At 50.8% G+C, this 27,911-nt stretch overlaps 1 protein-coding gene across 2 annotated transcripts in view; it reads left to right on the top strand.

Moving 5' to 3' along the window:
- LOC132241240 (probable inactive 1-aminocyclopropane-1-carboxylate synthase-like protein 2) overlaps nt 1-27,568 on the top strand; it is a 110,702-nt gene extending 83,134 nt beyond the window's left edge. For both annotated transcript variants that reach the window (XM_059709602.1, XM_059709603.1), the window contains exons 2-15: nt 17,383-17,933; nt 19,408-19,467; nt 19,911-19,981; nt 20,314-20,383; nt 20,570-20,636; nt 21,562-21,659; nt 21,926-22,003; nt 22,338-22,438; nt 23,386-23,475; nt 24,457-24,502; nt 24,592-24,733; nt 26,060-26,202; nt 26,288-26,441; nt 27,144-27,568. In XM_059709602.1, the coding sequence (XP_059565585.1) occupies nt 17,424-17,933; nt 19,408-19,467; nt 19,911-19,981; nt 20,314-20,383; nt 20,570-20,636; nt 21,562-21,659; nt 21,926-22,003; nt 22,338-22,438; nt 23,386-23,475; nt 24,457-24,502; nt 24,592-24,733; nt 26,060-26,202; nt 26,288-26,441; nt 27,144-27,226 (1,713 nt within the window). In that variant the 5' untranslated portion in view covers nt 17,383-17,423 and the 3' untranslated portion in view covers nt 27,227-27,568. The remainder of the gene's footprint in view (nt 1-17,382; nt 17,934-19,407; nt 19,468-19,910; nt 19,982-20,313; nt 20,384-20,569; nt 20,637-21,561; nt 21,660-21,925; nt 22,004-22,337; nt 22,439-23,385; nt 23,476-24,456; nt 24,503-24,591; nt 24,734-26,059; nt 26,203-26,287; nt 26,442-27,143) is intronic.
- The last annotated feature ends 343 nt before the right edge of the window (nt 27,569-27,911 follow it).

Below are 27,911 nucleotides of genomic sequence, written 5' to 3'. Positions count from 1 at the left end.
ACAGACGCTCCCTCGCGGCCCTCAGGGAGCCAGTCCTGCTGAACCTTGACCTCAGACTTATGGCCTCTGGACTGGTGAGACAATACATGTGTGTTGTTTCAGCCCCCCTTTTTGTGGTACTTTGTTATAGCAGCCCCAGGATGCCCTACAACAGGATGGCTTTTAGCAGAGGAATAACATGACTAGATTTGGTGTTTTGAGATGGGCTGGCTTGATGTGGTGTAAAGAATAGACCAGGTGTGGCTCAGTGGTTGAATGTTGACCTATGAACCAGGAGGTCGCGGTTTAATTCCTGGTCCAGGCACATGTCCGGGTTGTGGGCCCAGTAGGGGGCGTGCAGGAGGCAGACGATCGATGATTCTCTCTCATCATTGATGTTTCTCTCTTTCCCTCTCCCTTCCTCTCTGAAATCAATAAAAGTATATTTTAGAAAAAGGAATGGACCAGGGGGACATAAGTCGCTATAGGGAGAGCTGTCCGGAGACTGTCACACTCTGGTGAGAGCGGATGGTAGCCAGGCACGGCTGGGGCAGATGGAGGTGGACAGAAGTGGACGGATCTGGGAGCTGTTTCGAAGGCAGTTTATAGGGCAGATCAAGGATGACTCCTAGGATGGTGGCTCTGCTAAGGAGTGGACGGCAGTGCCAGACCCTGGGACGGGGATGACACGCCAGGCTTGATGGTGAAGATCATGAGTTTGTGTCTGAACCTGAGGTGCTTTTAAGGCAGCCAGCGGACCTGCAGGGTCTGTCCCTCAGCAAACTTCGGACTAGAGATCAAGTACGGGCCTTCATCCCAGGTGTTCCCGGAGCCTCTGCCTTGGGGACCTGGCCAGGGCCTCTAGGATGAGCCTCAGTGGAGGGACTCATCTTCCTCCACAGAAGTTCTCAACCTTAGCTTCCCGTCACACTCATGGGGGAGTTTAAAAAGTCCCAGCGCCCCAGATCAGTTAAACTGGAATCTCTGGGGGTGGAACCCAGATATCAGGGTGGTTTTTGTTTTTGTTTGTTTGTTTAGCTAAACAGAGGGCACCAAGTTGCTGCTTCCCTCTAGTGTGGTCTGACTGGCTCGTGAAAACAGCTTCTTTTGGGCTTCTCTGTCCCAGGAAAGGTTCTCCCAATTTCCTTCCATCTTCTCCTTGGGCGGGAGGTCAGACAGGGGTGAAGGGGGTTGCCAAGTGCAAGGAATAGAAAAGGAGATCTGGGCCTCTAGCTGTTTCTCTAAAAACTTTTCACCTCGATCGCACCCCGCCAACCTCCCGCCTCCCCGCCCTTCCAGATACCCTGGGAGGGTCAATCCTGACCCTCTATTAATTCTACAGTGCAAATCAGGGGAAGTCCCCTTTTCCCAAGTGCTGGTTTAGGATTCAGCTTTCTGGGGTCTGAGGAGCCCACTGCAACCTGTTTGGGACAAACTTTCTCATGTTATTTTCCCATCCTATTCTCCCTCTCCTTGTAGTTTTGTGCTTTAGAAAGACATCTCCTAACTATTGCTTCAGTGAGGTTTAGGGAAGAATCAAAAGTAGTTGGACATGTTTAAGCTTCATCCAGCCAAGAAACGCGGGTGAACACCTGAGATACGCAGGGCCTGCGTGTAACAGAAAGAGCAGCTGCTAAATAAACGTGCCTTGTTTATCCCACGCAAGAGCTGGAATGAGCAGCTGGAGGCTTTGGCTCCAGGGCTCAGTTGTGCTGGTGGCTGCCACTCTACAGCCCCTTGGCTTTGCCTCCTGGGAAGAATGTCTCCCTCCTCCAGCTTCTGTGGGGGAGCCGGCAAGGGAGAAGGGGTGGGGAATGGGTGCTGGTCAGCCCCCCAATAATCTTTCTAGGTCACCGGATCGCCACCAGCGTTGCATGGTTAAAAGCATGACATTTGGAGTTAGGCAGACCTTGGTTCAAATCCCAGCTCTGCAGTTTCTTAACTGCTTTGGGCCTCAATTCCCCATCCGTGAGGAAGGGACGGCAGCAGACCTCACTGAACAGGGGGTTGTGACGGTTGAATGAGACAAGGTGTGTAACGTGTAACGTGTAACCAGGGCCTGTCACATGGTAGGAACTAATACATGCAGTGCCCCAGTCATCTTTACGGTCATGTACAAATGTTAACCAAGGTAGAGTTGGTGTGCCACGGTCATTTAATCCTCCATCGACCCTCTGCAGTAAATACTGTCAGCCCATTTCACAGATGAGGAGCCTGAGGCACAGAGAGGTTAAGAAAACTGAGCCTGGATTCAAACCCAGGCACTGTGATTCTGAGCTCATCCTTATAACTTTACACTAGCTGCCTCCTTGAGATATGGTGGCCATTACTATTATTCAAACATTCAGCATCCATTTTGTGCCGGTCCAGTCCTGGGCCTGGGGTGTGAAAGCCACAGGGATGCAGCAGATATAGTCCCTACTCTCACGGCGCTCCCGGTCTTGTGGGGACAGAAACAAACAGACACATGATACTAAACAACGTCAAAACCCGGAACAAGTCACCAGCAGAAACTGGCGAATAAGACTCACTATTTGTATGCAAAATGCAACCACAACCAGGACTTGTGCTTGCATTCAGGAGCAAAGCAAGCTGCCCTGCTCTGGGTGGTGACTTGTCCCCAAGGGTCCCCACGAGTTTTTTTCTGACTGTTTCTCTTCAGTCCTTTGCTAGCAGACAACAGCAACAGGCATCCACGGTTCTAAAAAAAAAAAAAAAAAAAAAAAAAAGGAGAAAAATCAAAATTATTACAATTGAGAAATTGTACAAGATTTTGGATCAAGAATGTAGGAAAAGGAATGGGAGTCAGCATCTCTGCTGGTGACTTGCCAGGGGCAAAGTCTAGCCTCAGTTTGTCCATCTGTTAAATGGAGATTCGTTCATGCTTTCCTGTATTCACTCAAGAAAATATGAAAGGGATCCTACCCATCCACCTTCAGAGCTGAATTAAAAAGATAAACTGTAAGTGGACCGGGGGGATTATAGAAAAGGAGGCTCGGCCTCTGCCTTAGAATTATGGCTGGAGTTGGAGGGCAGGAGGAGGCAAAGGGGTGAGCATGAGTGTGGGCATGTGCATGTGTGTAAGGAGGCCAGCCCTGCTTCCCCGCCCCTCCCGCCCACCCCCACAGTGTTGAAAGGGCCTCAGAGTCCCATTTCCCCCAGCACCTCACCCCACTGCACTCTGGTGACAGTCCTCTCAGAGCCAGAACGGCTTGTTCCCAGTATTAATGGCTCAGGGAGGGGGCCTTGGTGGCAGGCAATCCAAGAGAAGGAAATTGGTTTGCAATTATAGCCTTTGTTTTGTCGGTTTTCTTTACGTGCAGGCAAGGAGGGAAGCCTTGTCCCTGACTCTTTGTCCCTGTTCCTGATGACACAGGCCCTCGTCCCTCCTGTGTTGTGTGGCCCCAGACCACCCGAGGGGGCATTCTGGTAGAGGCAGGAGTGGGGCTAGGACTGAGCCTCCCCACACTGCTCCGGGCTTTGTTGGAGCCTGACTCATCCCTTCAGATCCTCCCCTGCCCCCCCCCCCCTAGCTGGCCTGGTTGCACCCCAGTAGAATCCACAGGACCCCTAGGAATGACTCATTCTTAGGAAGAACGTGCACCTTCAGATGGGTCTGGGTTCTGCCAGGGGCCACCTGTTACCCAGGAGATGGTTTGTACCTTACCCTGTAAGAACCACACCCAAGGACCTCACCCAGGCTGGAGAAAGGTGAGGGTCCTGGGGAGAGGTTGCTGCAGGCCAACCAAAGCCAGGCCTCTGTCCTGGGAGATACTGGAGTCAAGGTCACCAGAACAGGCATCAGGTCCCTGAGCAAAGACTCTCCTAGGGGCTTGCAACCTCTAGTTCTGATTGGTCCTGAGGACCAGGGGTGGGGCTGAGCCTATAGGTGGGAGGGGTAAAGTGAAGCCAAACAGCTCCCAGCAGTCAGTCAGGTGAAGGGAGGTAGGAGTCTCAGGCAGTTAGAGCTGCTGCACACAGGTGTGGAGCTGAGGGAACCAGAGCAGAAGGGCCATCAGATTGCAAGTTGGGGAAAGGGCACGGATCGGGTGGTCCTGGGCCAAGCTCTTCTTCTTAGTGTCTGCCCACCATGTGCCCCCTGTGGGGACCCCAAACCACCCACAGACCCGAAGAGCCAGAAGTGAGAGAAGCAGTTTCGCCGGTTCCACAATTGGAGCTCGGTCTGATCCCTTTCCCCATTGGAGCTTTCTGGGCCCAGCTGAGCCAAGAAAGCTTGATGGGCCCGATCCCGACCCATAAAGCCATTCTGCACCTCACCAGGGTGTGATCACAAATGTCCCGTTTCATTCTCAGTACAGCCTGGTGGCACAGGCATGATGCCCCTCTTCTCTGTGTAAGAATAATGAAGCTCTGAGGATTGAGTGTGTGTGTGTGGGGGGGGGGGGGGTGGAGGGGGGCTTGCCCAATGTCACAGAGCAAGGAGTTCACCTCCCTCTGCCCACCCCGTCCCCAGTGCAGTAAAACCTCGGTCCTCAAAGTGTGGTCCCAGATGAGGATCTGGGCAGCATCTGGATGGTGGCTGGCAATGCAGAACGCCAGGGCCTTCCCTGCCAACCCCCGCCCCCCCCCCCCCCCCCCCAGCCTCTTTAGCCACGGCCAGGTATCTGGAGAAGCGGGCTCTAGAGAAGTTCTTTCCCTCTCCGACTGCGAAAGGGCGGAGCCCCAGGGAAGGACACGGCATTGCAGGTCTCATTACGGGGCACACTGTGGTGACGAGGGAGAGCTTGTCTTCTGCCGTGGGGGTCTGTCTGCCCTGTGCTTCTCCAGCAAGCGCCCCACCCCTTCATTCTGCGGCAGCTGGAGGGCGTGGGGTGGCTGTCTCAATGGCTGCCTCCGCGAGACTCCCCATCTTTCCCAGTCCCCTGGCCCCCTGCCTGGTGCGGCTGATTGTCCCATTCAGCACCCTCCCCACAGTGGCTGACGGGCTTTCAACCCCCCTTTGCTGCCTAATTACCGCTGATGGGGCTGCACGTGCAGGCCTCTGCGAATAAGTGGTTCTGTGATTACTGCTGGCACGCAGCCTGCCTCTGGTGGGGGCGGGGAGGGTTCCGAGGACAAAGGGGTTTACTTTGAGGAGGGGACCCCTGGGGGCAGCACCGGGCTTTGTTCTGCTCTTGGGCTGGGGGCTCTGAGGCAAATCTCCGAGGCAGCCAGGCAGCGAGGCAGCAAGGGAGGGAGCTGCCGCTGAGGAGTGGGCCCCCATGCAGACCCACTGTTCGTGCGTCTGCGCCGGGCCAGGCGCTGTGCTCCGTGCTCCGTGCTCTGCATACTGGGTCTCACAGGACATTCCCAGTTTTAGCATGTACCCAGAACCCCCAGGCCAATCTCTGGAGCACTGTCCGTGGAATTCTCTCAACAGCTGAATTAACCCATTCGACAGATGGGGAAACCAGAGCGCAGATGGGTTGAAGGTTTTGCCCAGAGTCAACAGCTGTTAAGCGGCAGAAGTTGGGTTTGGACCCGGTCTATCTGGTTCCAAAGTCCATAGTACAAGTTATCTACGCAAATGCCAAAGTGCAGGGGAGGGTGGTCTGTGGGCCCCATGGCCCCCACCCCGCCCCGGCTGCCCACGGGGTTACCAGGCCCTTCCCTGTGCAGACTGTCTTTCCTGGATCCCAGAGCTGGACCAGGCTCAGTCGGGGTGGCTAGACCCTTAGGAGCAGGCGCTCGGGGGAGGGGCAGAGCTCGGGCCTTGGCGTCTGAGTGATCTAGGCCTGGACCTGCCACCAAAGAGCAGCACGGGAGGCTCTGGCCCCCTGGTGGGGTGGAGGGTTGGCTTGGACGCGGCAGGTGGAGGCCGCTGCAGTGCTGGGTGCCAGCTGAATGCTGCTCATCCTGCGCCAGTGTGCCTGGCTTCGCAGCCCCTCGCTGACTGTGACCTTAGGCAAGCTACCCAACTTCTAGGAAGGCTCTTGGTAGAGAGGGGATAACGATGTGACCCACGTCTGTCTTTAAGGTCTTAAAGAGACACTGCATGGAAAGCTGCTAGCATGATGCTTGGCAGAAATAATAGCGAGTTGTTGCTATTATTGTTGTTATTATTTTTAGTGATCTCCTCCCTGAGGCTGGGGACTCAAGCTAACCCATCCCACACCCCAGGCTGCATCAAGGGTCTGGCAGGCCTGGCTAATGCTTGAGCCAATGAGAGCTGAGGGGAGACATCGACACTACCCCGGGGCCTAAAATAGAGAGAAAGCTGCCTGCAAAGCCAGGCTTGGTAGGACAGTTTTGCCCATACAAGGCCAGAGCTGGTGCCACTGGGCAGCCCCCTGGGGCACGGAGCTGCAGGGCCGGCTGCCTCTGGCCTGCTCTGGGTTCTGCCGGGGCTGCCTGGGCCGCCTCAGGAATGTCGCAGGCCCCTTCTTCCTCTGATGCATGGCTCTCCGGGGGCTGCGTCTTATTTAAAATCAGTTTGAGAGGAGCAGCCCGGCTCCAGGCCCCTTCCTGGCCAGAGCCTGGGTAGAAAGAGGCCCCAGGGCCCAAGATTTCCCAGACGCCTCTCTTAGATGTGGAGTTTGGAGCCACTGCTTCTGGGGAATGTCTGGGCCAAGTGGGGGGCTTCAGGATCCCCCTAGGAATAGAGTTCCAGGCAGCTGTGCAGTAATGGGCCACCTAGGTCCTCTTGTTTGTCTCAGAATGAAACTGATTTCACAAACCAAGTCCCTGTTGCCTCAAGGGACAAGGTCTTGGATTCAGTCCAAGAAAAGGCACCTAAGTGTAAAGGGGAAGGTAGCTCTTGAACCTTGCCTCTGCTAAAGAGCTGTGTGACCTTGGGCTGGGCAATCAACTTCTCTGAGCCTCAGGCCCATCCTGTGTAAACTGGGGCCAAGCATGCCTTGCTGGTTTGTGGTGGGCATTAAGTGAGACAACGGAATGATGGGATGACCGCACCCAGGACTTGCACGCAGTAGGTGTTCTGTAGACGCTCACTATTCCTTTGGCCACATGAGGGTGTGGGTGGGAGTTTGGCTGGTGCCATGAGATCCGTCTTATCTCCTGGAAATGGCACACAGGGTTCAACAATCCCCAGTGGGCCAGGCCTGGAGAGTGGGAAGAGCATCCTTGCGTGAGCTGACATCCGCCTGCACTTGTGTGCACAGGTCCAGCCTGGAGCGGGTATGCTGGCTGCTCCTCCCGCCCAGTTCCCAGCCTTCCATCTCACTGACCCCATCAACCTGGACATGCCAATACTTGAGTGCCCACAGGGCATCTCCCAAATGCTTCTCACATCCCAGGAGGCGTGAGGGACTCTGGCCGCTCACAGAGCACACACCCTAGTTCAGTGATGGCGAACCTTTTGAGCTCGGCGTGCCAGCATTTTGAAAAACCCTAACTTAACTCTGGTGCTGTGTCACATATAGAAATTTTTTGATATTTGCAACGATAGTAAAACAAAGACTTATATTTTTGATATTTATTTTATATATTTAAATGCCATTTAACAAAGAAAAATCAACCAAAAAAATGAGTGCGCGTGTCACCTCTGACACGCGTGTCATAGGTTCGCCATCACTGCCCTAGTTACTCTGAAGGGGCAGGTCACCGGCACCAGCCCTCAGCTCTCTCCTCTCTCTGTCCTTCCTGGTCACCACGATCTGCTTTCTAATTAAGTGAGACCAGAGCTGCCTGCTCCAAACAACTGCCTGGTGATGGAAGAACTAGCAGTGGTCGGCAAACTCATTAGTCAACAGAGCCAAATATCAACAGTACAATGATTGAAATTTCTTTTGAGAGCCAAATTTTTTAAACTTAAACTATATAGGCAAGTACATTGTTATTATCTTAATTAGGGTACTCCTAAGGCTTAGGAAGAGCCACACTCAAGGGGCCAAAGAGCCGCATGTGGCTCGCGAGCCGCAGTTTGCCGACCACGGCACTAGACCGAGGGGACGGATATATAAATGAAAGACAACAAAGCATCTCGGGTTCATTCATTCAGCGTTATTTACTGAGCGCTTAGTATGTGCAGGCGCTGCTCCGGGTGCTGGAGATACGGGGATGAACGTCCCGGAAATGAAGCGAACATAAGGTCCAAGGTCATTGGGGTTTTCAGAAGAGGCTCATGATGGGACTGGCAACATTGAAATCAGCCCCTCTTGTGTCTAAGGCAGCGCTTCTCAACCTGGGGGTCGCGACCCCTTTGGGGGTCGAACGACCCTTTCACAGGGGTCGCCTAAATACATCCTGCACCTCAGATATTTACATTACGATTCATAACAGTAGCAACATTACAGTTATGAAGTAGCAACGAAAATAATTTTATGGTTGGGGGTCACCACAGCACGAGGAACTGTATTAAAGGGTCGCGGCATTCGGAAGGTTGAGAACCACTGGCTAAGGGATGACGGGAGAGATGACTCCCTTCTCTCTGGAGTGCTCTGCGGAGGGGTCCTGCCATGCGCATGTGCGGCTCGCTGGAGACCACAGAACAGTGGCTGCGAGTGCCCGAGTCGCAGGCTGCGGAACGCGGAAACCGAAGCACGCGTGGTATGGGGCTGATCGTTGAGAGAAGCTGATCGACTTTGTCATCTAACCTCAAAGCCCCTTGTCTGTGTCTCCCGAGAAGTTGTCTGGTCTGGAAAATGGCAGGAGGAAATGGAAAATTCCCAGGAGGAGCCAGAGGTTCAGACAGCTGAGTGAGGTGCCGCTGACTCGAAAGCCAGGGTTGTGGAGTTTGTACTATATTTTTAACAAGATTCTGTAAACACATCCATGTGAGTTACTCCCATCCCTAGTTGCTGAGGGTGACTCAAGTTAGGCACATGGCATGCTGGACAGGCTGGGAAATAACAGTCCAAATAAGTTAAAATATTGTGTTGCATTCAGGGCCCATAACCCAGGAGCCCCGGCCCCTCCCTCTCTGCCAGCTGTGATTTTACTTCCCAAGTATCTATCAGGTCTGTCCACGTCTGCCCATCTCCCCCGCTACCTCTTCAGTCCCTGCTACCCTCACTTCTTGCCTTGACACCTGCTCCCCTGGCACATCCACCCTGACCTCATCTCCCAACTCCCAGCCAATTAGGTCCAGTCGCCCGTCGCTGGCTCGGACACTGGCACTCCCGCGCAGCACTTACCGCTGTCCTGGCCGCGGATTTATTAGGGAACTTGTTTAAGCAGTGGCCACCTCCCCCGCTTCATGGTAACGTCAGCGAGCATGGGGACTACATCTGCTTTTGCTCACCATTCTGTCCCCTGCACTTAGCACAGAGCTAGAAAGGAGTTTGAAACATATTTTGACCAAAACGTGTAAACATAGCCATATAAGTTAGCCCTCCTATCTCTCCTTATCCTCAGCCCTGTAAGTGCTCAATAAATATTTGTTGAGTGAGTGGATAAATGAATAAAGGAGTTTTAAACATAAAAAGGAGATAAATATTTTTTATACTGATGAAATCAGTTTTCTCCTCCCCCACCAAACCAATGCTAAAGACACATTTCAAGACTGTCCTCTTGGAGGGACATGCGGGCCTGTTCAGAGCTCACATGTGGGTGGTGACGATCCTGACAAACGCTGGGCGTGTGTGTGGCTGAGATGTGAAAGAGTATTCTTTGGGATTCTATCAATTACCTATTAGATAATCTATTAGACAATCTATTCAAATACAAATATATCCAACTGAGAGGTCAGGTTTTTAAGTAGAAACCCATTAAATATTTGTGCGATGAGTGAGTGCAAATGGGAAGGGATCATTGTCCTGGTGCGAATGCTCAAAGGGGATGCGGCTGACAAGACAGGAGGCTCCTGCCGGAAAGGGCAAGGGGACAACTTCTGGGGAACATGGGCTCTTGGAAGTGGCCTGGGTTCATTTCACTCAAACCAGGGTCCCGCGGGGCTCGCTTTCTGTTTTTGTGTTTGCCGTGTTTTGCGTTGCTCTGGATGGATTAGGGGGCTCCTCCGTCTTCCTTGTTTGGTGGCAGGAGGCCTATCAAAGTCTAGTTCCCACCGCTTCCTTTCTCGTTCCCAAGCAGCACTTTCTCAGGATTCTCTGGCTCCGTGAATTCGGGGAGTTCTGACCTGACCCTTCCTTCCTCCTCTTCACCAGGAAGTCTCATCTCCCACCTTCCACTCAGGCCCCACATTGCAGAGCCCACTCCGCCTCCTGTTTCTCAAGGACACGGGCCTCTGGGAACCAAGGTCCCCTCCCCTCCATCGCTCCCCTTCTCTTCCCCAAGCCCCAGAAGGGGCCGCCTTCTGCTTGGCTATTTTTATCCCAGGAGCTTTCTCAAGGAGAAAGCAGCGAGGTCCCTGCGCCAAAGCACGGGACTGTCTCCCTGTGGAAAACCTCCCCTCATGGGGAAAGAATCCAGGGATTCTTTTTTGGGTCCTGGCTTGGAGCCTCCAATCTTTCTGGGTCCCTCACTAATTTATATGGTTTTCTGTTGTTAATGTGCTGCGATTTTTTTTCTATAGGAATAAATACGACACCAGATTATGAATCAGGCCTGGACTTTGGCTTTTGTGCAATTGTGATCAGCGTGGGCTTGGGTTTCTAAAAGTCCTTACCTTGTTTGTGTCCATAGCAGGATGGAAACTGTGCGGTGGAACGGAAAACTGCTGGGACTGGAGGCAGGGGTGGGGGTGGGGGGTGGGGGGGGGGCAGAACTAATAGGTCCTTAGGAAGGAGGGACAATTATTGTCCTCATTTTATACACGGGGACACAGAGAATCAGAGAGGTTAAGAAACTTGCCCAAGGTCTTCTTGGGACATGTGAAAGGACAGGGACTTACACCCAGGATTTGGAAAGCACCTGACCGCACAGCCTCCACCTGGCTCTCAGTATTGGCCCTGCCACATGGTAGCTGTGTGACTCGAGGCAAGTGGCTTCACCTCTCTGAGCCTTGTGTCCTCAATTGTAAAGTGAGGATTGTAATACTGGCCGTGTGGTGATTTGGGAGGATTCAGTGTGAGACTGTGTGGAAAGGACTTGGGGCAGAGAAGAAGAAAACCAGTTAGCGTGCCACCCCCACCCACGCCCACTCCTGTCTGGAGGCTCCTGGCCCTGTCTGTTCCTGAAGAGCCAGGTGTCCGCCTGGCTCCCCCCGTGTGTCTGTGGGGGTTCCTGCCCCTTGTTTACTTGTCCTTGCAGCTTCCTTCTCTGTGGCCTTAGGGACTCTGAGGCCTGGGCGGGGGCCACCTTGGGAGATGCCTGCTTTTCCTGAGAGTCAAGATGTTGGAGAGAAACCAAGGCAGCATCAGGCAGGGGCTCCATGGGTTAGCACCTCGGCTTTCTCACTGCCAGTTCAGGTCCTCAGATAAGCAGACACTGAGATGGGATTGCAAAGACCTCCTCCTATTTGAGGAAACAGCTGGGAAGGATGCTGGGCGGGAGTGGGAGGAGGCAGGCTTGTGGCCCTGGCTGAGAAGAGAGAAGGAGGGGGGTCAGGCAGGAAGAGCCCTGCACTGCAGCCCATTCCAAAGTGGCTCAGCCTTCAGCTGGGCCCCTGGCTCCTTGAGCCTAAGGAGCTGGCAGGGGAGGGGGAGGTGTCCTGGGAGCAGGCTGGGCTTAGGGCCCCCACTGGGGAAGATGCTGTGCTGGACCGAGGGAACAGGGGCTGGGGCTCTCAGTCCACGAAGCTGCCCACTGTGCAGTTTCCCAGCCTCCACACTCGCTTCCTCACTGGGCAACCTCAGGGCACGCACTCAAGCTCTCTGAGCTCAGGTTCAGCATCGGTGCCATGGGGTGATGATAGAATCCAGGACATGCGGTTTGTCTCGGTTTTCTCTGGCTGTGTAAGGAATCATCCCCTGAACTTCCTGGCTTAAAACAACGACGACTTGCTGTTTCTCTTGAGTCCGTGGTCAGTGGGGCGCAGGAAGGCGGTTGATCAGGGTTGCGTGTTATTGCTGAAGTTATTCCTGTGGCTGAAATCAGGCGCGCTCCACGGGGGCTGGGCTGTGCTAGTCGCCTCTCATTCCTCAGACTCTCCCTCCCCGGGGCCTCTCGTCACTCCACAGTCCAGCATGAGCTGCTTTTCTGCAAGGCAGCTGGCTGCTAAGGGCAAGCATTCCACTAGGACAAACCCAGGGCCTGAGCTCTTCAGGTCACATGACCGAGCCCAGAGCCAGCACGGGAGGAGACCACACAGGGCCTCCGTTGTGGCCACCGGTGTTACTGCTGCCCCGTGGCTGAGAGCGTGGAAGGGTAACGTTGCTAAGCTCTCAGCACAGCGTCTGGAGGACTCAGTGCATGCGCCCCATACAGAGCTGGGCCGTGGGGAAACAGCTCTCTGAAGGGCTCTGGGGTGCAAGGAGCCTTCTGACTCTGAGGAGAACTTAGCAGAGTGGGCTGGTGGGGTAGCTGGGCCTGCACCTGCCCCAGAATTTCTAGGGAGAAGGGAGGAGGGAGACCAGCTCCGCAGAGTCTGGTTTTGAGGGAAGACCCAGGTCAGCAGAAGCGAGGAAGTCAGAGCAGGGCCCTTGGGAACAAGGAGATTTCCCGTCAGGAGAAAAAGTCCGGTGGAAACTCTCAACTCGTCATCATCTAGGTCTCCTGGGAACGGGTGAGAGGAGTCAGCACCTTCCAGAATATTCCCTGAAATGGCCACAGCCCCAGGAGACCCGTGAGCACAGTGGGGGAGGGGGGCGGGAAGGCTCAATGAAAATGGATTGAAAGAATGAGTATTTTAATGATCAGCTGAAGGAGTGGTTTGGCGGATGGCTGGAAAGAGAGGCTCACATTTATATCCGGTATTTCACATTAATCCTCTGAACCCCTGTTCCCTCATGTCTCTTCACACATGAGACATTGATCCCAGAGATACCTAATAACCTACAGCCACACGGTTTGTAAGTGGCTGAGATGGGCCTTAAACTGTGCCTTGAACCTCAGGTGCTTGACAACAGCTCCATACAGAGCACACTGCCCACCCCGCACCCCACACAGAAAGAGAAACTTCTCGGGACCATCGCCATCAGGTCCAGACAAGAAGCAGATGAGCTCAGTGCCCACCAAAGCCAGACAGTGCTGTCCTCAGGGAGCCAGGCCCCAGGCACCCCCTGCTGCCGTCTCCTGCACGTTCTCCCCAGCACACCCAGGCCCAGGTCGCCTGGCCTTTATCCCAGGACCAGGGCTCTTGAAGGGCTCCTGGGCTCTGAAGTGTGGGTGACAAGCAGAGATAGTGTCCGTGGAAATGAAACAAAACCCCTTTCTTTGTGTCCTAAGCACTCTAACTGAGTCCTGGGTGGGAGGACAGGGTGGTTGGAGCCAACTCCTCTGGGGCAGAAGAAGCAGGAAGACCCTGGGGAAAGCAAACAGAAAGAGCCCAGAAAAGACTGACTGAACGGAGCCTCGGGTCTGGAAGGAGAATGGGTTACTCATATTTGAAGACGTATTGAAGGCCAGCAGCACACTAAGTGCTGGAAGGAAGGAGATGCTCAATCAAAAGAACTCCAGGCAGAGGGAAGAGATGGAGGAGCCAAAGCAAAGGAATTGGGGGCTGGGGGGAGGGATGGGAGAGCAAAGGAGGCAGGGAGCACCCTGGGTGGTGGGCTCTAATCGAGCTTTCCTTGGAAGAACCCCCTGCCTTAGAATGACTCTGGGTCTCTGGGGGAGTCTGATGAAAGCCATGGACCTTCTCATCCCTTTTACACCAAACACACATACAGATAAATTAGAGCTGGGATGAGAGATCCATCCACAGGGCCTCAAAACAGGTTCTTAATGATTGACGCCCATCCCCTGGGTCAGTGGGACCAAGGTCATTGTCCTCCCTGCATTGTTGGGAGGCCCAGCATGCAGAACTCAGGACCCACATCAGCAAAGAAAGCCCCATCATTGGACTCCGAGGTTCTGGCCACACAAAGTCCACTCAGGTAGGGTCCTCTCAGGTAGGCCCCTCAGAAACTCAGTTGCATTGCTGTCTCTCTCTGAGCTGGGTCAGAGGACCATTTGCTGAATCTTCCCCCTTTTACCCTCACACCTGTGTCTGCCAGGCGCCTCCCTCCGAAGTGAATTTGCCTGTGGACAACTGACTACTTAAAAACCCAGGGAACAGTAATCAAGGGGACAAGCATGATGCAAACCAGGGGATGGGGGAGCCGAGGGCAGACAGGAAATGTTCTTTGAGGAGGAACTCTGCTTCCCTCCACGCCTTCCCACCAGCAAAGAGAACCAAGGCCTTCTGAGTTAGACCAAGGCAGATGCCAGACTTGGAATCTTGCTTTGCCCTTGGAACAGAGAAGCCAAAAGGAACTGGGTTGGAAGGGGAGTGGAGGAGGGAACAAGTATTTCCAAATCTGGAACCTAATCCATCCGCTGATGATTTCTAGTTGTGCAGCCACTGAGCCTGGGTCCTGTCTGTAAGACCAGTATTCCAGAGGCCCTCAGAGTACAGGGGTTGAGTTGAGTCAGAACGGGGTTGTATTGCCTGAGCCCAGCCAGGTGCCCAGTACTTTATTGGGCATGGTACTTGCAGAAGACACACTGGTGGCTCTAGGAGGGTTCTGGGCCTTCCCCTCCACTCTCACCCTGGCTTCTGAGTCCTGAGCTCTAGCTGCCCTGAGTTTTCTGAGCCAGGAAGGAAAGTTAGGATTCAGCGACCCCTTTTGGCAAATCCATGGGACAGCGCTGTGCTGGGAGGGGGGCCCACTGCTAGGAGAGAGCATCAGCTGAGGGAGTGGTGGGAAATGCAGGAGGTTGAGGAACATGAGGGTTTTCCTCTAGGCCCTAGAGTCTAGGCAAATCATTCCACTGTGAGCGTTTACCTGGGGCCCAAAACTGATCAATTCCTCCATTCCCGTCTTCAGTCACTCATTGGTTAGTGACCAATAACCATCAACAAACCCTAACCAGGAACCCCCTCTGTGCCATGGAACAGTGGCAGAAGCTGAGAAGCTGTGGTCCAGAAGGGGACCCAGACCTCACTGCCCACTCATGGATCCCTTCCCATCAACGGGAAAGCAATGATCTTACATCTATTCCTGGCAGCTGGAGTCCAGTTGGTCTTTCTGTTGTCTGTGCTGGTTTTAGCTCATGCTGTTTGTTCATGTGGTTGGATGTTGTGTGTGCTGGACACTGTATTTCAAAAATGCGCCTTTGAGAAATTCAAGGACTAAGGAAACCACTTCCAGAAATTTGTTTTCTCTGTCCAAGGACTCCAAGTCACCCACAGGACCAGATGACAATATTGTTGGACATAGTAGTCCAACTTTAGAACCTGAAATCTCTGGGGGAATGTGAGGTGAAGGGACGGTCCATGCAAGGGCTGGTTGTCTGCTGGTTCTCTCCTCTGTCTGAGAGTTCTGGGTTAATGTGGAGGTCTAAGGCTTAAATCCTGGCTCTACTGGGGAACCATAGAAGTTACTTGTCTTCATTGAGCTTCCGTTTTATTACCTTGACTTGAGGCAAGTATCTCCTCATCTACATATGGAAAAACTGATGCCAGGACAGGGGAAATAGTTCTTCTGACTTTGGACAATTGGTGAATAGTTACTATAGAATAGAATCTAGGCTTCTCCAGGCTGCTTTGGCCTGAGCTTTCAATTTTGCCACTAGTACTTAGGGATCCATATCCCCAAACACCCCGTTTCCCATGCATGTTAAGAAAACTCTATGATCCTTATCGCACTGCCACACTAAGAAGGAAGAATCGACTTAGGTTAGGATACTGAGACACCAGGGGAGGCTCTGAGCAAGGGGAAGGAAGGATGGAGGGCAAGGCAGAGGGAGAAGGCTTGTAGGGCACTAGGAAAAGTGACATTCAAAGTGTCCTGGGTCTGAAGAGTGTACCCATATGCTAGAGATGAATGATCATGAGACCGGCTTGTTGCTGGTTCATTTCCCATGTCCATGTCCCCTTCTTGGCTTCTACTGTTTGTGTGTCCTTCAGCTTTTATCAGAGGGCTGTTGGCACCAGCTGGGCTGGTTCTGAGACACTGCTCTAGCTGCTGTAGAAGACCCCTGCATGTGGCTTGAGAGGTATAGATGGTCGGAAGCTGAGAAATACTGAAACCATAGGTATAGGCAAAAGACTTGAGGAGAGGTTGGTATACCTCAACACTAGACAGTTTAGGGACATTATTGCCTTTATGGAAAGCATCATTCACAATAGACTTTATTTTTTTAATAGAAAGGACTGGTCTTGGCAGAGGCCCACCTGCCAGGTTTCCTTCTGGACTCTGCATGCTCAGTTTCCTTGTATCAGAAAATACATTTTACCAGGAAAACACTCTTCTTTTGGTTACTTGACCTCAACCCCATTTTCTGCTCCATAAACCTGTCTGTAGAAGTCCTCATTCTAACCGCTTTAAACAACTAGTTACCCACATGCCAGGCACTGTGCTAAGGAAATAACAATATATACAGACACTGAACAAGTAATAGTATTGTCACTTTGAAGTATAGGTTGCTATGGGAACATCACAAGCTGACCAAACATAATTTGGAGAAGCTGGGCATGGTGTCCAGTACTTTGAAGTGTTGGTGCCACAAACCAATAACAGAAGTGACAAGGTTTCTTTCCTCCCTCCCTCCCCCCTCCCTCCCTCCCTTCTTTCTCCTTTCTTATAGCAGCAGCATCCCTCTCCTTTCTTAGAACACTATGAAGGGGGAATTGCTCTAGTTGAAGCACAGGGTGGAGAACTCAGCGCCTGTCTGTTCAGTTTCCACTTTTCCTTAAAGTGAGCCCTAAGATTCTTTTTCCCTCAGAAATAAAAAAATATATTTTTGGTTGTCAAATGATCTTTAATTGAAACATTTTCCTTTGTAGTTCTTAACTAGCTGGGCATTTCACTGCACCACTGCTGATGTCATCTGTGATGTCACCAAGGTGTTGGCCATCAGCATTGCAGCCCACAGACTAGGCCAGGGGTGGGCAAACTTTTTGACTCGAGGGCCACAATGGGTTCTTAAACTGGACCGGAGGGCCGGAACAAAAGCATGGATGGAGTGTTTGTGTGAACTAATATAAATTCAAAGTAAACATCATTACATAAAAGGGTACGGTCTTTTTTTTTTTTTAGTTTTATTCATTTCAAACTGGCCGGATATGGCCCGCGGCTGGACTAGGCAGTCCCCAGGATCTCATTAATAGTTCCAGAGAGTTCTCTAGCTAAAGATCAGTGCCACATCTGTCGGACAATGTTAACAATCTCATCAAAAGTGATAATTCCACTGGGCTTAATGTGTTTTTGTTGTTCTTGTTGTTGTTTTTGCTTCTTTTTATCTTGTGGTGGTAATTTGAGGGCTTTGATGATCAGGGCTTGATGCCAGAAGCACATTGCTCAAGGGTCCGGGCTGGGGCCACTTAGGCATTGCCCTTGAATGAATAGGTAACTCTTTCAGAACCACTTCAGTTCTATAACCTAGTGTGTATGAGGGAGGACACAGAGGCCAGGGGAAGTCTATGTTACTGCAGTACATGGTCTCTCTCTTTCTCTGTAGGTTCAGGAAAGCTTGTTGAGACCACAACCAAGACCCAGACTATGAGTCACCAATCTGACAGCCTCCACAAGCCTTGTGGCCAAATGAAGGACCAGGGCCTCAAAACCCAGAAGCCCCAACCCCCAGTGATGGAGCTGATCCTGCGCCTGCGACAGCTCATAGATGAGTACTCCAGACAGCTGAAGATCAGGCACCTGCAGGAGGACCTGGAGCAGGAGAAGCAACGGCACAGTCAGGACACCAGGGAGCAGGAAGCCATCCTCATCCAATTACTTGGTGAGGTGGCCAACCTGTTACAGGCTGGTGCCACAAATAGCCTGGAGCTCCAACTGCCTCGCCTTTCCCTGGACTCGAGGGGTGGAGGTGGGCAGCAGGCCCAATTGCCCAGGAAGCCTGACCAGCTAAGTCACCAACAGAGTGATTCGAAAGCTGCAGTTGTCAGCTGTGACCTATCCAACCGTGGGATTGACATCTCCGCCTCATACAAGTCCAGCTTCAAGGACTTCATAGCCTACCAAGGAGACAAATACCATGAGGACAAGAACACCTTGGTGAGGATGTAGGTGGTGGGAAGGGCACACTAGAGAGCCCTAGTCACTAGGATTTACTGAGTCCTGTGCCAAGTACTGTGCTCTCTCGCTTACTCTTCCCGGTCTTATGAAGTAGGTGGTATTTTCTCCTTATGGATAAGGGAATGGGCACAAAATAGAGTGACATGCCCAAGAAAGGTGAAGGGCTGAGATTGGATTCCCTTCTTCCCCTCTGGTTTCTTTCCCTAACCCCTGCTCTTACCCTCCAGGAGTCACTGTGGTCATAGGTGTGAGTGAGCCAGCCCTCATTGAGCTCAATCTAGAGATGATAGTCATCAGCCATTGGGAAAGAAACAATAATGTTGCTGAGAGCACTGAGGGGATGCCAGCTTTGTCTTAAAGGTGGTGGTGGTGGGATAGGAGGTCCTCTGGGGGGGAACAACAACATGTGTGAAGCTTTAGGTGGGAAGGACTTGGAGTGAATGGAAAGGAAGCCCATGTGGATAGAGTAGGGGCAATGAGGGCTGTGACAAGAAGTGTGGACAGGGGTAGGACAGGGGTAGGGTATTATCCTAAGGGTGACAGGGGGTCAATGAAAGGCTTCCAGCAAGGGATGTTCATAACAGCTCTCCAGCCAGAGAGTAGAGGACAGCACGAGTATATCATCTCTCTGCTTCTAGCTGAGTGACATGTGCTCAGTGGCCATGTGCTTTTCTGGGGGCCAAGTGAGTCAGGTACCCCCTGGGACTCTGAAGAACTATAGCTCCTCTAATAACTTGAAAATCCTGTACATGGAAGTGGAAATAACAGAGATGGGTATGATGCTGCGTCTGTGGTGCTTAAGGATCCAGATTCTGGGGCAGGCAGGTAAAGTCTACCCATCACCAAGGTTGTATGGCTAGTAGGCTATTCAGTCTTTCTTAGTTTCACTCACTTAAAAGTAGGGACCATATTAGAACTTTATTCTCAGGAATAGTGAAATGAAAAGCAACTCACGTGGAGCACTTAGTCTAGTGCAGTGATGGCGAACCTTTTGAGCTCGGCGTGTCAGCATTTTGAAAAACCCTAACTTAACACTGGTACCATGTCACATATAGAAATTTTTTGATATTTGCAACTATAGTAAAACAAAGACTTATATTTTTGATATTTATTTTATATATTTAAATGCCATTTAACAAAGAAAAATCAACCAAAAAAATGAGTTTGTGTGTCACCTCTGAGACACATGTCATAGGTTCACCATCACTGGTACTAGTGTCTGGCACATAATAAGAACCCAATGATTGGTCGCTGGTATGTAATATAACTATTATTTATCTCTGTGGCTCTAAAGGGGGATATTGCAAGCTGTATGATTTTGGGGCTGTGAATTGCCTCACGGGACAGTGAGCTCTCCTCTTTGGAAATCATCCGGGAAGAGCACTTTTTGACATGTTTAAAGGGTTCCTCTAGGCTGGGCAGGAGGACTGATCTCGGATTCCTCCATCTGCAGGGCCTCATCAACCTTGGCCTCAGTGAGAACAAGCTCTGCATTGACCTGCTGACTGAAAGGGTGAGCCAAGCTCCGGGCCTGCGGGGCCCAGATGCAGGCCCAGCCCCCTGCGCATGTGGGAGCTACAGGAGTGGGACTTAGGCGACTGGGAAAGGGAGTGGGGAAATGGCTTCTAGAATAGCATGTGTCATCTCCTGGACTTTCTGACTGTTCAGAGGTATTCTTTTGATGGGTATATTTTGGGTAGACCGACAAGGGAGCCCCTGGCCCAAGTGTACAGTTGGGGAGGCTGTTAATTCAGCAGTTCTTAGTAAGTTATCCATTGTGTGATCTGATAAGAAGGTCAGGGCCTCCCTTCATTCAGGAGCATGCAGCATGTGTCCCCTCTGGGAGGCCCTGTGTTGTAGGGCAAATGCCCACCTGCATCCTAGGAGTAGGATGAAGACTGTGGGGACTGTGGGGCTTCCCTGGTCTGGCTGTCCTCATGCTTTATTTGTCAACAGTTGAGTCGGAGTGACATGAACTACATTGATGATGACCTTCTGCAATATCCTGATTGGAGTGGACATGCATTGTAAGTAACTTCCAGATCCATGGCCTCCTGGTCCACACGTACCGTGCAGGGAAGGGCTCAAAGTATCAGATTCTTGATTGGCTACCTCCGTTTCTTTGGGGAACAACTTCTAGAATATGCCTAGAGTTCCACATTCAGAGGTAGCCTGCTGTAGTATAAATGGCATTGCTGATTAATTCCAAAGGCTTGAGATTCTGGCGAGATTTACCATCTGTAACCCAGGGAACTGATAGCCTCTGTCAGAATCCCTATAGCATATTTGGACTCTACCCTTTGGAAAAGACTGCAGTCTAGACCTGGGAACCACAAGATCTCTCTGGGTTTCTCCGTAGCCTGAGGGAAGAAGTAGCCCGGTTCCTGACCTACTACTGCAAGGCACCTGAGCAGCTTGATCCCGAAAATGTGAGTCAGTTTCCAGGCCTCACTGCTGTCCTAGTGGAGGGCTGTATTCTTGAGGGACTCTGCATTTTCCAGAGGGTACAGGGAGAACCAGCAGAGACCCATCAGGGTCAAGACAAAGTAAACGCCAGTGGGTACTAGCACTTCATACATGGGGACTGACTTGTACTTTCTGTGCATCTTCTTCAGGTGGTTGTTCTAAGTGGCTGCTGTGCTATCTTCTCTGCATTGACCTTGGTGCTATGTAATCCAGGCGGTAAGTCAACAGGCTCTGCTTTCCCTCAGGGGACTCAGAGAAGAAAAACATCTTGACTCAGGCCCTTCCCCTAATGTGCTAGGACTCTCCTACACTGGTTAGAACATCTTCCTACTATTTCTGTAGGAGTGAGGGATTTGGATCCCCACTTAATGAGGAAGGAAATCATGGGAGAGTCCTCAAGGAGGTATGCCCGAGGGATGGTGATGGCGGGAGCCAACCCATTATATTAGCTGGGACTTGGGGCTCAACTCCAACACAGAGAGCCCTGGTAAACTGGCTTAAACTGTATAGAATTTCTATCACCTCCTCCTAAAAATAATGTCTAATTAATTCTAGATCAAGTAAGGCTGAGAGATCTGTTCTCAATGTCCCTCTTAACAATGTCCAAGCAAGAGTCTCAGACTTTAATGAGCTTTGGCTGCATGGAAAGTAGTTACCAAGGTGGCCAGTTTCTTTCAAGTCAGTAGGTCTTTGGTTAGTTCATCAATAAGGCCAAATGATGGGAGGAGAAGAATGCATGAGGCCACTAGTTGCAGATAACCTGAGTCATGTGGAGAAGCAGCCTCCGGTGTTTGCTGTGGAGCTGACCAGAATTTGTGAGTGCCCAGTGCTCACCCTGCTAGGAGGGCTGGCTTGATTTGTGCCCTGGTTTCTGAGCCATTCAGAACAGGGTTCTTTCCTTGTCTCCTTCTCTAGTGTAGCCACAAGGACTACACTAGAGTTTTGTTCCCCAAATATTGTTTATAAGAATAGCTACCTTTTACAGAGCCTGAGCCCCAAAGCATTAATCCCCAAATAGGAGGGATTGGCCAAGTAAGCTACCCTGTTGGTAGAGTTGCTGCTGGTCTCGGGGTCAGGTGGTGTGTGGTAGGTTCTGAATGAGAGACCCTGGACTGACAGCCTTATCTCCCTGTGCTTCCAGATGCCTTTCTGATCGTCACCCCCTTCTATTCTGGCTTCACGTTTACTTTCAGCCTATATGTGAATGTTGAGCTGATTCGTGTCTACCTGGACAGTGAGGTCAGACTGGGGCTCTTTCCCTGCTCAGCCCACCTAGGCAATGGAATGTTCTGGAAGGCAATTGAAGGCATAGGGTGGGGTGGGGAGGCTTTCTTTCCTCTCATATAAGTGATGTTGGGCAAGGATAAGGAAATCAGAGCAAAGAGGGCCCGTGGGACTGGAACCCTGGGTATGAAGGCCAAGGATTGTTCACGGTTTATGGGAATGAGGGATCAAAGCTTAGAAGCAGTCAGATGGGCGCTCCTCAGGCAGGGTTTGTGTTCCAGATCACTGAGGCGGACACCCAACCATTCCAGCTGACTGTGGACAAGTTGGAGAAAGCCCTGCTGGAGGCTAGGCTTAAGGTGAGGAGAGGACCATGGGTCAGGGTGGGCACTGCTGCCCTGACGGGGGATCAGTGCTGAGACTCTGCTACAACTTCCTCAACAAGAGCGTGTGGGCTCTTTCTTCAGAAGAAGCAGTGTCCCAGGGGCATGTCCCTCTGGGAGCCCCGAGCCTTCTCAGTGGCAGTCCCCAGTGCTGCTTCCTGCTCTGCCCTGGGGGCAGTAAGATAGGTGCTTCAAGATCAAACCTAGACCTTGATTATGTGACCTATATTGGGTGTCCTGACTGACATTGGCTGGACATGAAGTAGATGGAAAGTATTTGTGTTCATTGGGTTATGTTTGGTTCTTTCAGGGGAAAAAGGTCAAAGGTCTTGTTCTCATCAACCCCAATAATCCTCTGGGAGACATCTACTCTCGGGACTCACTGATGGAATACCTGGAATTTGCCAAGAGGTAGGAGTTTAACCCTTGAAATTAAACAAATTGCCATCGGTCATGGACACGAAGTCAGAACCAGAAATAACTTTCCCTAACTATGCTTACTGCTTATTGTACTCTGCAAAGTGGTATACAACTAACTGAAATGGGAATGAAGGAAAATGTAGCCACATGCTATAGCTTCCACCATTCTCTTTTCCTCAATTTCTTTCCAGTGTTTGTCCACGTGCAGACACCTATGTAACAATCACTTCTTGTAGCATGAGCACTTTCCCAGAATCCACTTCCAAACTACTTGGCCTGAGGTGCCATGAAAGAGAGACTGTCGAATGATGTGGGATGAAGATGAAGAAATGTCCTATTCCTAAGAACATTTCATATCTGACATGTCTGGAGTCCAGAAACATCCCTGTTAGTGAGGGTAGATAGTCTTCTATTCTCTAGAAGCGATGCACTTGTCCAAGCCTCATAAAGCCAGAGCAATCAATAGCAGAGCATGGGGACAAGAAGAAGAACATTGCAAGTCCTGGGCTAGATACCGTAGAATTTGACAGAATTGGGTTTAAATTCCAGCTCCAAAAGCTGCTAATAGAGGGTTATTAACTTTGTCTCATCTGTGAAATGGAGAGAACAGTACTGTCTCAGAGGGCCAATGGGAGAATAAACACGATATACATCTAAGACTTAACCCACTTAATACCCTGAAGTGGTCTCTGCTTGAGGATTGAAAGGTTCAGTAAGATTTTATCATGTGTGTCTTTTGGGTTCTATGCCTTCCAAGTACTCCCTAGCCGTGTGTAAGGTCCTTTCTGGTGTACCAGCCCCTCTGCCTTACCATGATTTATGGTGGCTGGGGTTGCTGGGGCAATAGGAGGATCTGCTCTGTATCCAGAATTGACCATAAAAGAAAGTGAGTTAAGAGAGAGAACCTTGATGTTTACACTTTTCTGCCTAACTTGCAGGTACAACCTACATGTGATTATTGATGAGATATACATGGGGACTGTGTTTGATGAATCCATCCCATTTCACAGTGTTCTGAGCTTGGAAAGGTGAGTTGGTCTCAGCTGGAGTGGGAATGAGAATCATAAACTGCTTTGCTGGATCAATTTATGTGCCTTTAATTTAATTGGCTAAGTGCTTGGAACTAAAATAAGTACCAACTGGGATATGAAAACTAGCAAGGCCTCATCCATCCTCTCAAGTGTCTTCTCTTCTAAATGCCATTTTGTACATGAGGAAACCTGAGGGCAAGGTGGAAAGTGCACTATCAAAAGTTAAGATGGCCCTGGCCAGTGTAGCTCAGTTGGTTGGGTGTCCTCCTGAAAGATTGCTGGTTCACTTCCTGGTCAGGGCACATGCCCGGGCTGAAGGCTGGATCCCCAGTAAGGGGTGTGCAGGAGGCAGCTGATTGATGCTCTGTTCTCACATTGATGTTTCTCTTTCTCTCTCTCCTTCCCTCTCTCTCTCTCTCTCTCTCTCTAAAAATCACTAAAACATCTATTTTAAAAAGTCAAGATGAAGTCCTGCTGAAGTTCCATGTAGGAAACCTCTTGATAAGTTCCTAGGGGAAATGTAGACATGGGGCAGAACTTTCTTAAGAACAGTGTTTGGCCCTAGGATAGGGCTCTAACAGCCAAAGCAAGGAAATAGCATTCCCGGATGAAGTAAAAGTATTAACATAGGCGGAGCAGTAGGAAGTGAGCACATTTTAGAAATGGTGGGTGTACCTCATGTGTGAAGAACCGACTGACAGGAGGTGGCTTGGGACCAGCAGGAGACAGGCCCAGAAGCCAGGCTGAGGGTCCTGATTTTATTCAATAGGCCCGTGAAAGCTGTCTCATCTTGTTCCCCCCAAAATACCTTGTATTCATTTCTTGGCTTAACTGGGGCAATTGTGTTTTGAAATTTTACCCTGTAGGCCCTTCTATTGAGGAAGGATCTCAAGTGCAGTTCCTCCTTTTCACACAAAGACCCTGTCTTTATCCTTCAAACATTTCTCCATAACCTTGATTGTACTGTCTCCTCTCCAGTTTGCCTGACCCCAACAGGACCCATTTGATCTGGGGCACCAGTAAGGTGAGTCCCAGTTGCCTGTCCTTGAGTTGGAAGGGAAGAGGAACCAAGACCAGAAGGCAGACCAACCAGGTTTCCCTCTCTTCCTCTAGGAATTTGGGATCTCTGGCTTCCGTTTTGGCACTCTGTACACCCACAACAAGGAGGTGGTCTCTGTCGTAGGTGCTTTTGGCTTTCTCCATGGCATCTCTGGCATCACCCAGCACAAGCTGTGTCGGCTGCTCCAGGACAGAGGTACTGAGCTCCATTCAGGCATCTTGGTGCTCAGGGCCACGGGGGATTCCTGGGTCTGCTTGGGCCTCTGACATGCCTTAAGTCCCCTGATATCCTGTTCGTTGTCTCAGGTGTCATGGTGGAGGACAGGAAGTTTGAAGGAAGGCAGGATGCAGCTCAGGGGGCACTAGGGTGTAGACAGAAGCGGGAGGCACTGGTCTAAAAGCCAGGATGGGCTTTAATTTCTGGCTGTCTGATAGCTCGTGCTCTGCCTGGACAATCATATGCAGACTTCAGGGGGAACTTCAGAAATCCGTCCTTATGTCAAGGTCTCTTTCCCCTTTCCAATATTCTGCTTGCTCAGGCAAAGATTACAAAGAAATAAGTGCCCTGACTCCTCAAGTCTGACCTAACTTCACCTTCCAAGGTGGCCAAGGAAGCGCTGCCATTTGGGCAAGTTGCTGTGGCTACATCTATGGCCCTTGGGTTCTTCTGCCCCTTGGATCTGAGGTGAATGCTGGCGTCAGGGAGAACTTCCCCCTTTAGTGCCATGGCCCAAACATAGAGAAGGGCCCCTTTCTTTAATTCCCTGTAGTAGGACAGATCCAGTCTAGCAGATTTAAATTAAAAGCTGGGATATAATTAAATAAATGAAAGTAACCAAATAATCTGGTTGAGAAAACAACTTAACTTTCATCTTTGGGTGAGTAAAAGGGTAGATAGGAGAAATCCAATTACCTGTTTCCTACATGGTACCAGGCCCTTTGATATTTGGCAGAAACCAGGTTCCCAGCCCGTGAACATGGCTATCAATTTGGGAATTACATGGGAGCTTAAATGCCAATGTGTGGACTCCACCCCAAAGTTCTGACTTAGGTGATCTGGGGATATAACCTGGCCACGAGGATTTTCACAAGCTCCCCTGGTGGTTCTATGTGCTGCCAATGCTGAGAACAACTGGGCTAAGATCATCGCCAAATACATCAAAGTCCACTGTGTGAGGCTGTAAGGCAGGAGGTATGGGGAGCTGTGAGTTCCTGCTTCTTGCTCATTGGACAACAGCAACATCAACCTATTACAGGGGGATACCCTGACTCTTACTGTCAGAGCTGTAAACTCAAACAGAACACTCCTACAGGTTTACTGAGAAGCCCAGTGTCTCCTCCACAGCTGTAGGTAGGTAGGAGGTGAGTTTTGAATATAGATTCCATCAGCTCAAATAAAGCACAGAGTCAGTCTTGGACAGAAATAGCTGCCAGGAGGCCCAGGTAGGGAGCATGTGGCAAAGACTTCTTGGCAGTTCTGTGTCACAAGACCTGTGACAGCATTCTCCCTATCACCATCCAGAGTGGATTGACAACGTGTACCTGCCCACAAATCGCTCCCGGATGCAGGAAGCTCACAGATACATCACTAACAGGTTGAAGACATTGAAGATCCCTTTTCTCAATCGTGGCTCTGGCCTCTATATCTGGATCAACTTGAAAGAGGTGAGCTCGGGGGTGAGGACAGGTGTCCTTGGGCAGACCTGCCTGATAGGTCTTGGGCTCAGCTCTGTCCCTCTGCCTTCCCTAGTACCTGGACCCATGCACATTTGAGGAAGAGCAGCTCCTTTATCGCCGCTTCCTGGACAACAAGCTCCTAGTGGCCCCTGGCAAGGCCTACATGTGTAAGGAGCCTGGCTGGTTCCGCCTCACCTTTACGGATAAGCCCCTCCGCCTGAAAGTCGGTGAGTGGTGCTGACTTCCACTCCTGGTGTCTTCCACTCCTGTAGTCCAATAGCTGAGTAGCTATAGCTACAGCTCACCTATACCATAGATGGTTTGCGCTTTCATATTTTGATTAAGTTCCTTTGCAAACAGGGATTACATGACCTGCCATTGAGCAGGGCACTAATCAGAAGTGGTCCTCTGCCCTGTGGGGCTTGAGTTAGTAGGTGCGATAGACAGGCAGATGATCATGGATGTCCTGGATGTTATTCTCTGGAGTCAGATTCTCCTCGGAAGGTTATGAGAACATGACATTCATTTAACAATGATGTGTTGCATTCCACCACATGCTGGACACTGTTCTACCTGCTGGGAATCGAGCAGTGAAGAAAGAGTGTTTATGTTATAAAAATAAATTTTGAGCTACTGAGAAGAACAGACCGAGTGAAGGACACTAAAGGCAATAGAAACCGTGATGAGTCCAAGTCTATCGCCAGGTTATAGGATTTTATATGCGACACGAAGGTGTCTGGCAAGCTGATGCTGTGACAGTGAAGCTGAAAAAAACCCACTAGGGATGTGGTGGGTAGACTTGGAAATGCATCCCAAAGAAGAGCAGGCTGAAGTTCAACATCCCCGAACGAGAAGCTCTCTGATGGTCTACCATTACCTGCGAACCTACTAAATCTTTCTTTCTCTCTGTCTCCATTTGGATCCTCCAGCCATGAAGCGGTTCTCACAGGCACTATTGGAGCAGAAGCAGTATTGGGTAGAGAAGCAAATGAAGTGCGTACTGGGGAAATAAGTGGTACACCCTCTCCCCCGCCCCCCCGCCCCCTAACCAGAAGCTCCAGCCAATCACATGCTTAGAATGTCCCTGACATCAGCCTCTGGTATAGTATTGACTTGCTGCTGTGACAGAGCAAACAGTGGGGCTCCAGGAATGAGCTCATCTGACCCCATCATCGTCCTCCTTCCACTGAGCATCTGTCATTTCTGGGAGCTTCGATATCTTTAATCTTTGTTAGTGGTTTTGTGGTGTGAAATGATTTTAGGAGATTTTGGTGGGAAAGCCTATGGGAATAAAGAGAGCTTTGGGTGGGTTTTGTTTTGTATCCTGTATCTAATAAATTCTATATTCTTCTAAAGTCCAGATGATGTCTTTAATATCCAGTGTGTCCCAATTCAGACTACCTATATTGCAAGTGCTCAATAGCCACATGTGGCTAGCAACTTCCGTGTTGGGCAGTGCGTCTGTATGGGATGGAGGAGAAAGGGAAAGGCTTGAGTTGTATACGAGAGGTTGACTCCCTTTCTTCTTGTCCCACTGCCCAAGGAGTTGGCCTTTCCTTGACATTGTGTGTGTGATGCCCTGGGAGTCACTACCCCAGCACCTGCTCAGGGTGGGATGGTCTAGAAATGGCCACATTTTCCAAAGTGTGAGGTTGAATCAAACCTCCAGGATGACAGTGGCCTGAGTCCCTCCAGAA

Source organism: Myotis daubentonii, chromosome 9 (assembly GCF_963259705.1).
Source record: "Myotis daubentonii chromosome 9, mMyoDau2.1, whole genome shotgun sequence".
In the NCBI taxonomy this organism is placed as follows: domain Eukaryota; kingdom Metazoa; phylum Chordata; class Mammalia; order Chiroptera; family Vespertilionidae; genus Myotis; species Myotis daubentonii.
Note: the sequence above shows the minus strand (reverse complement) of the source record. Positions and strands in the feature narration are given on the sequence as shown.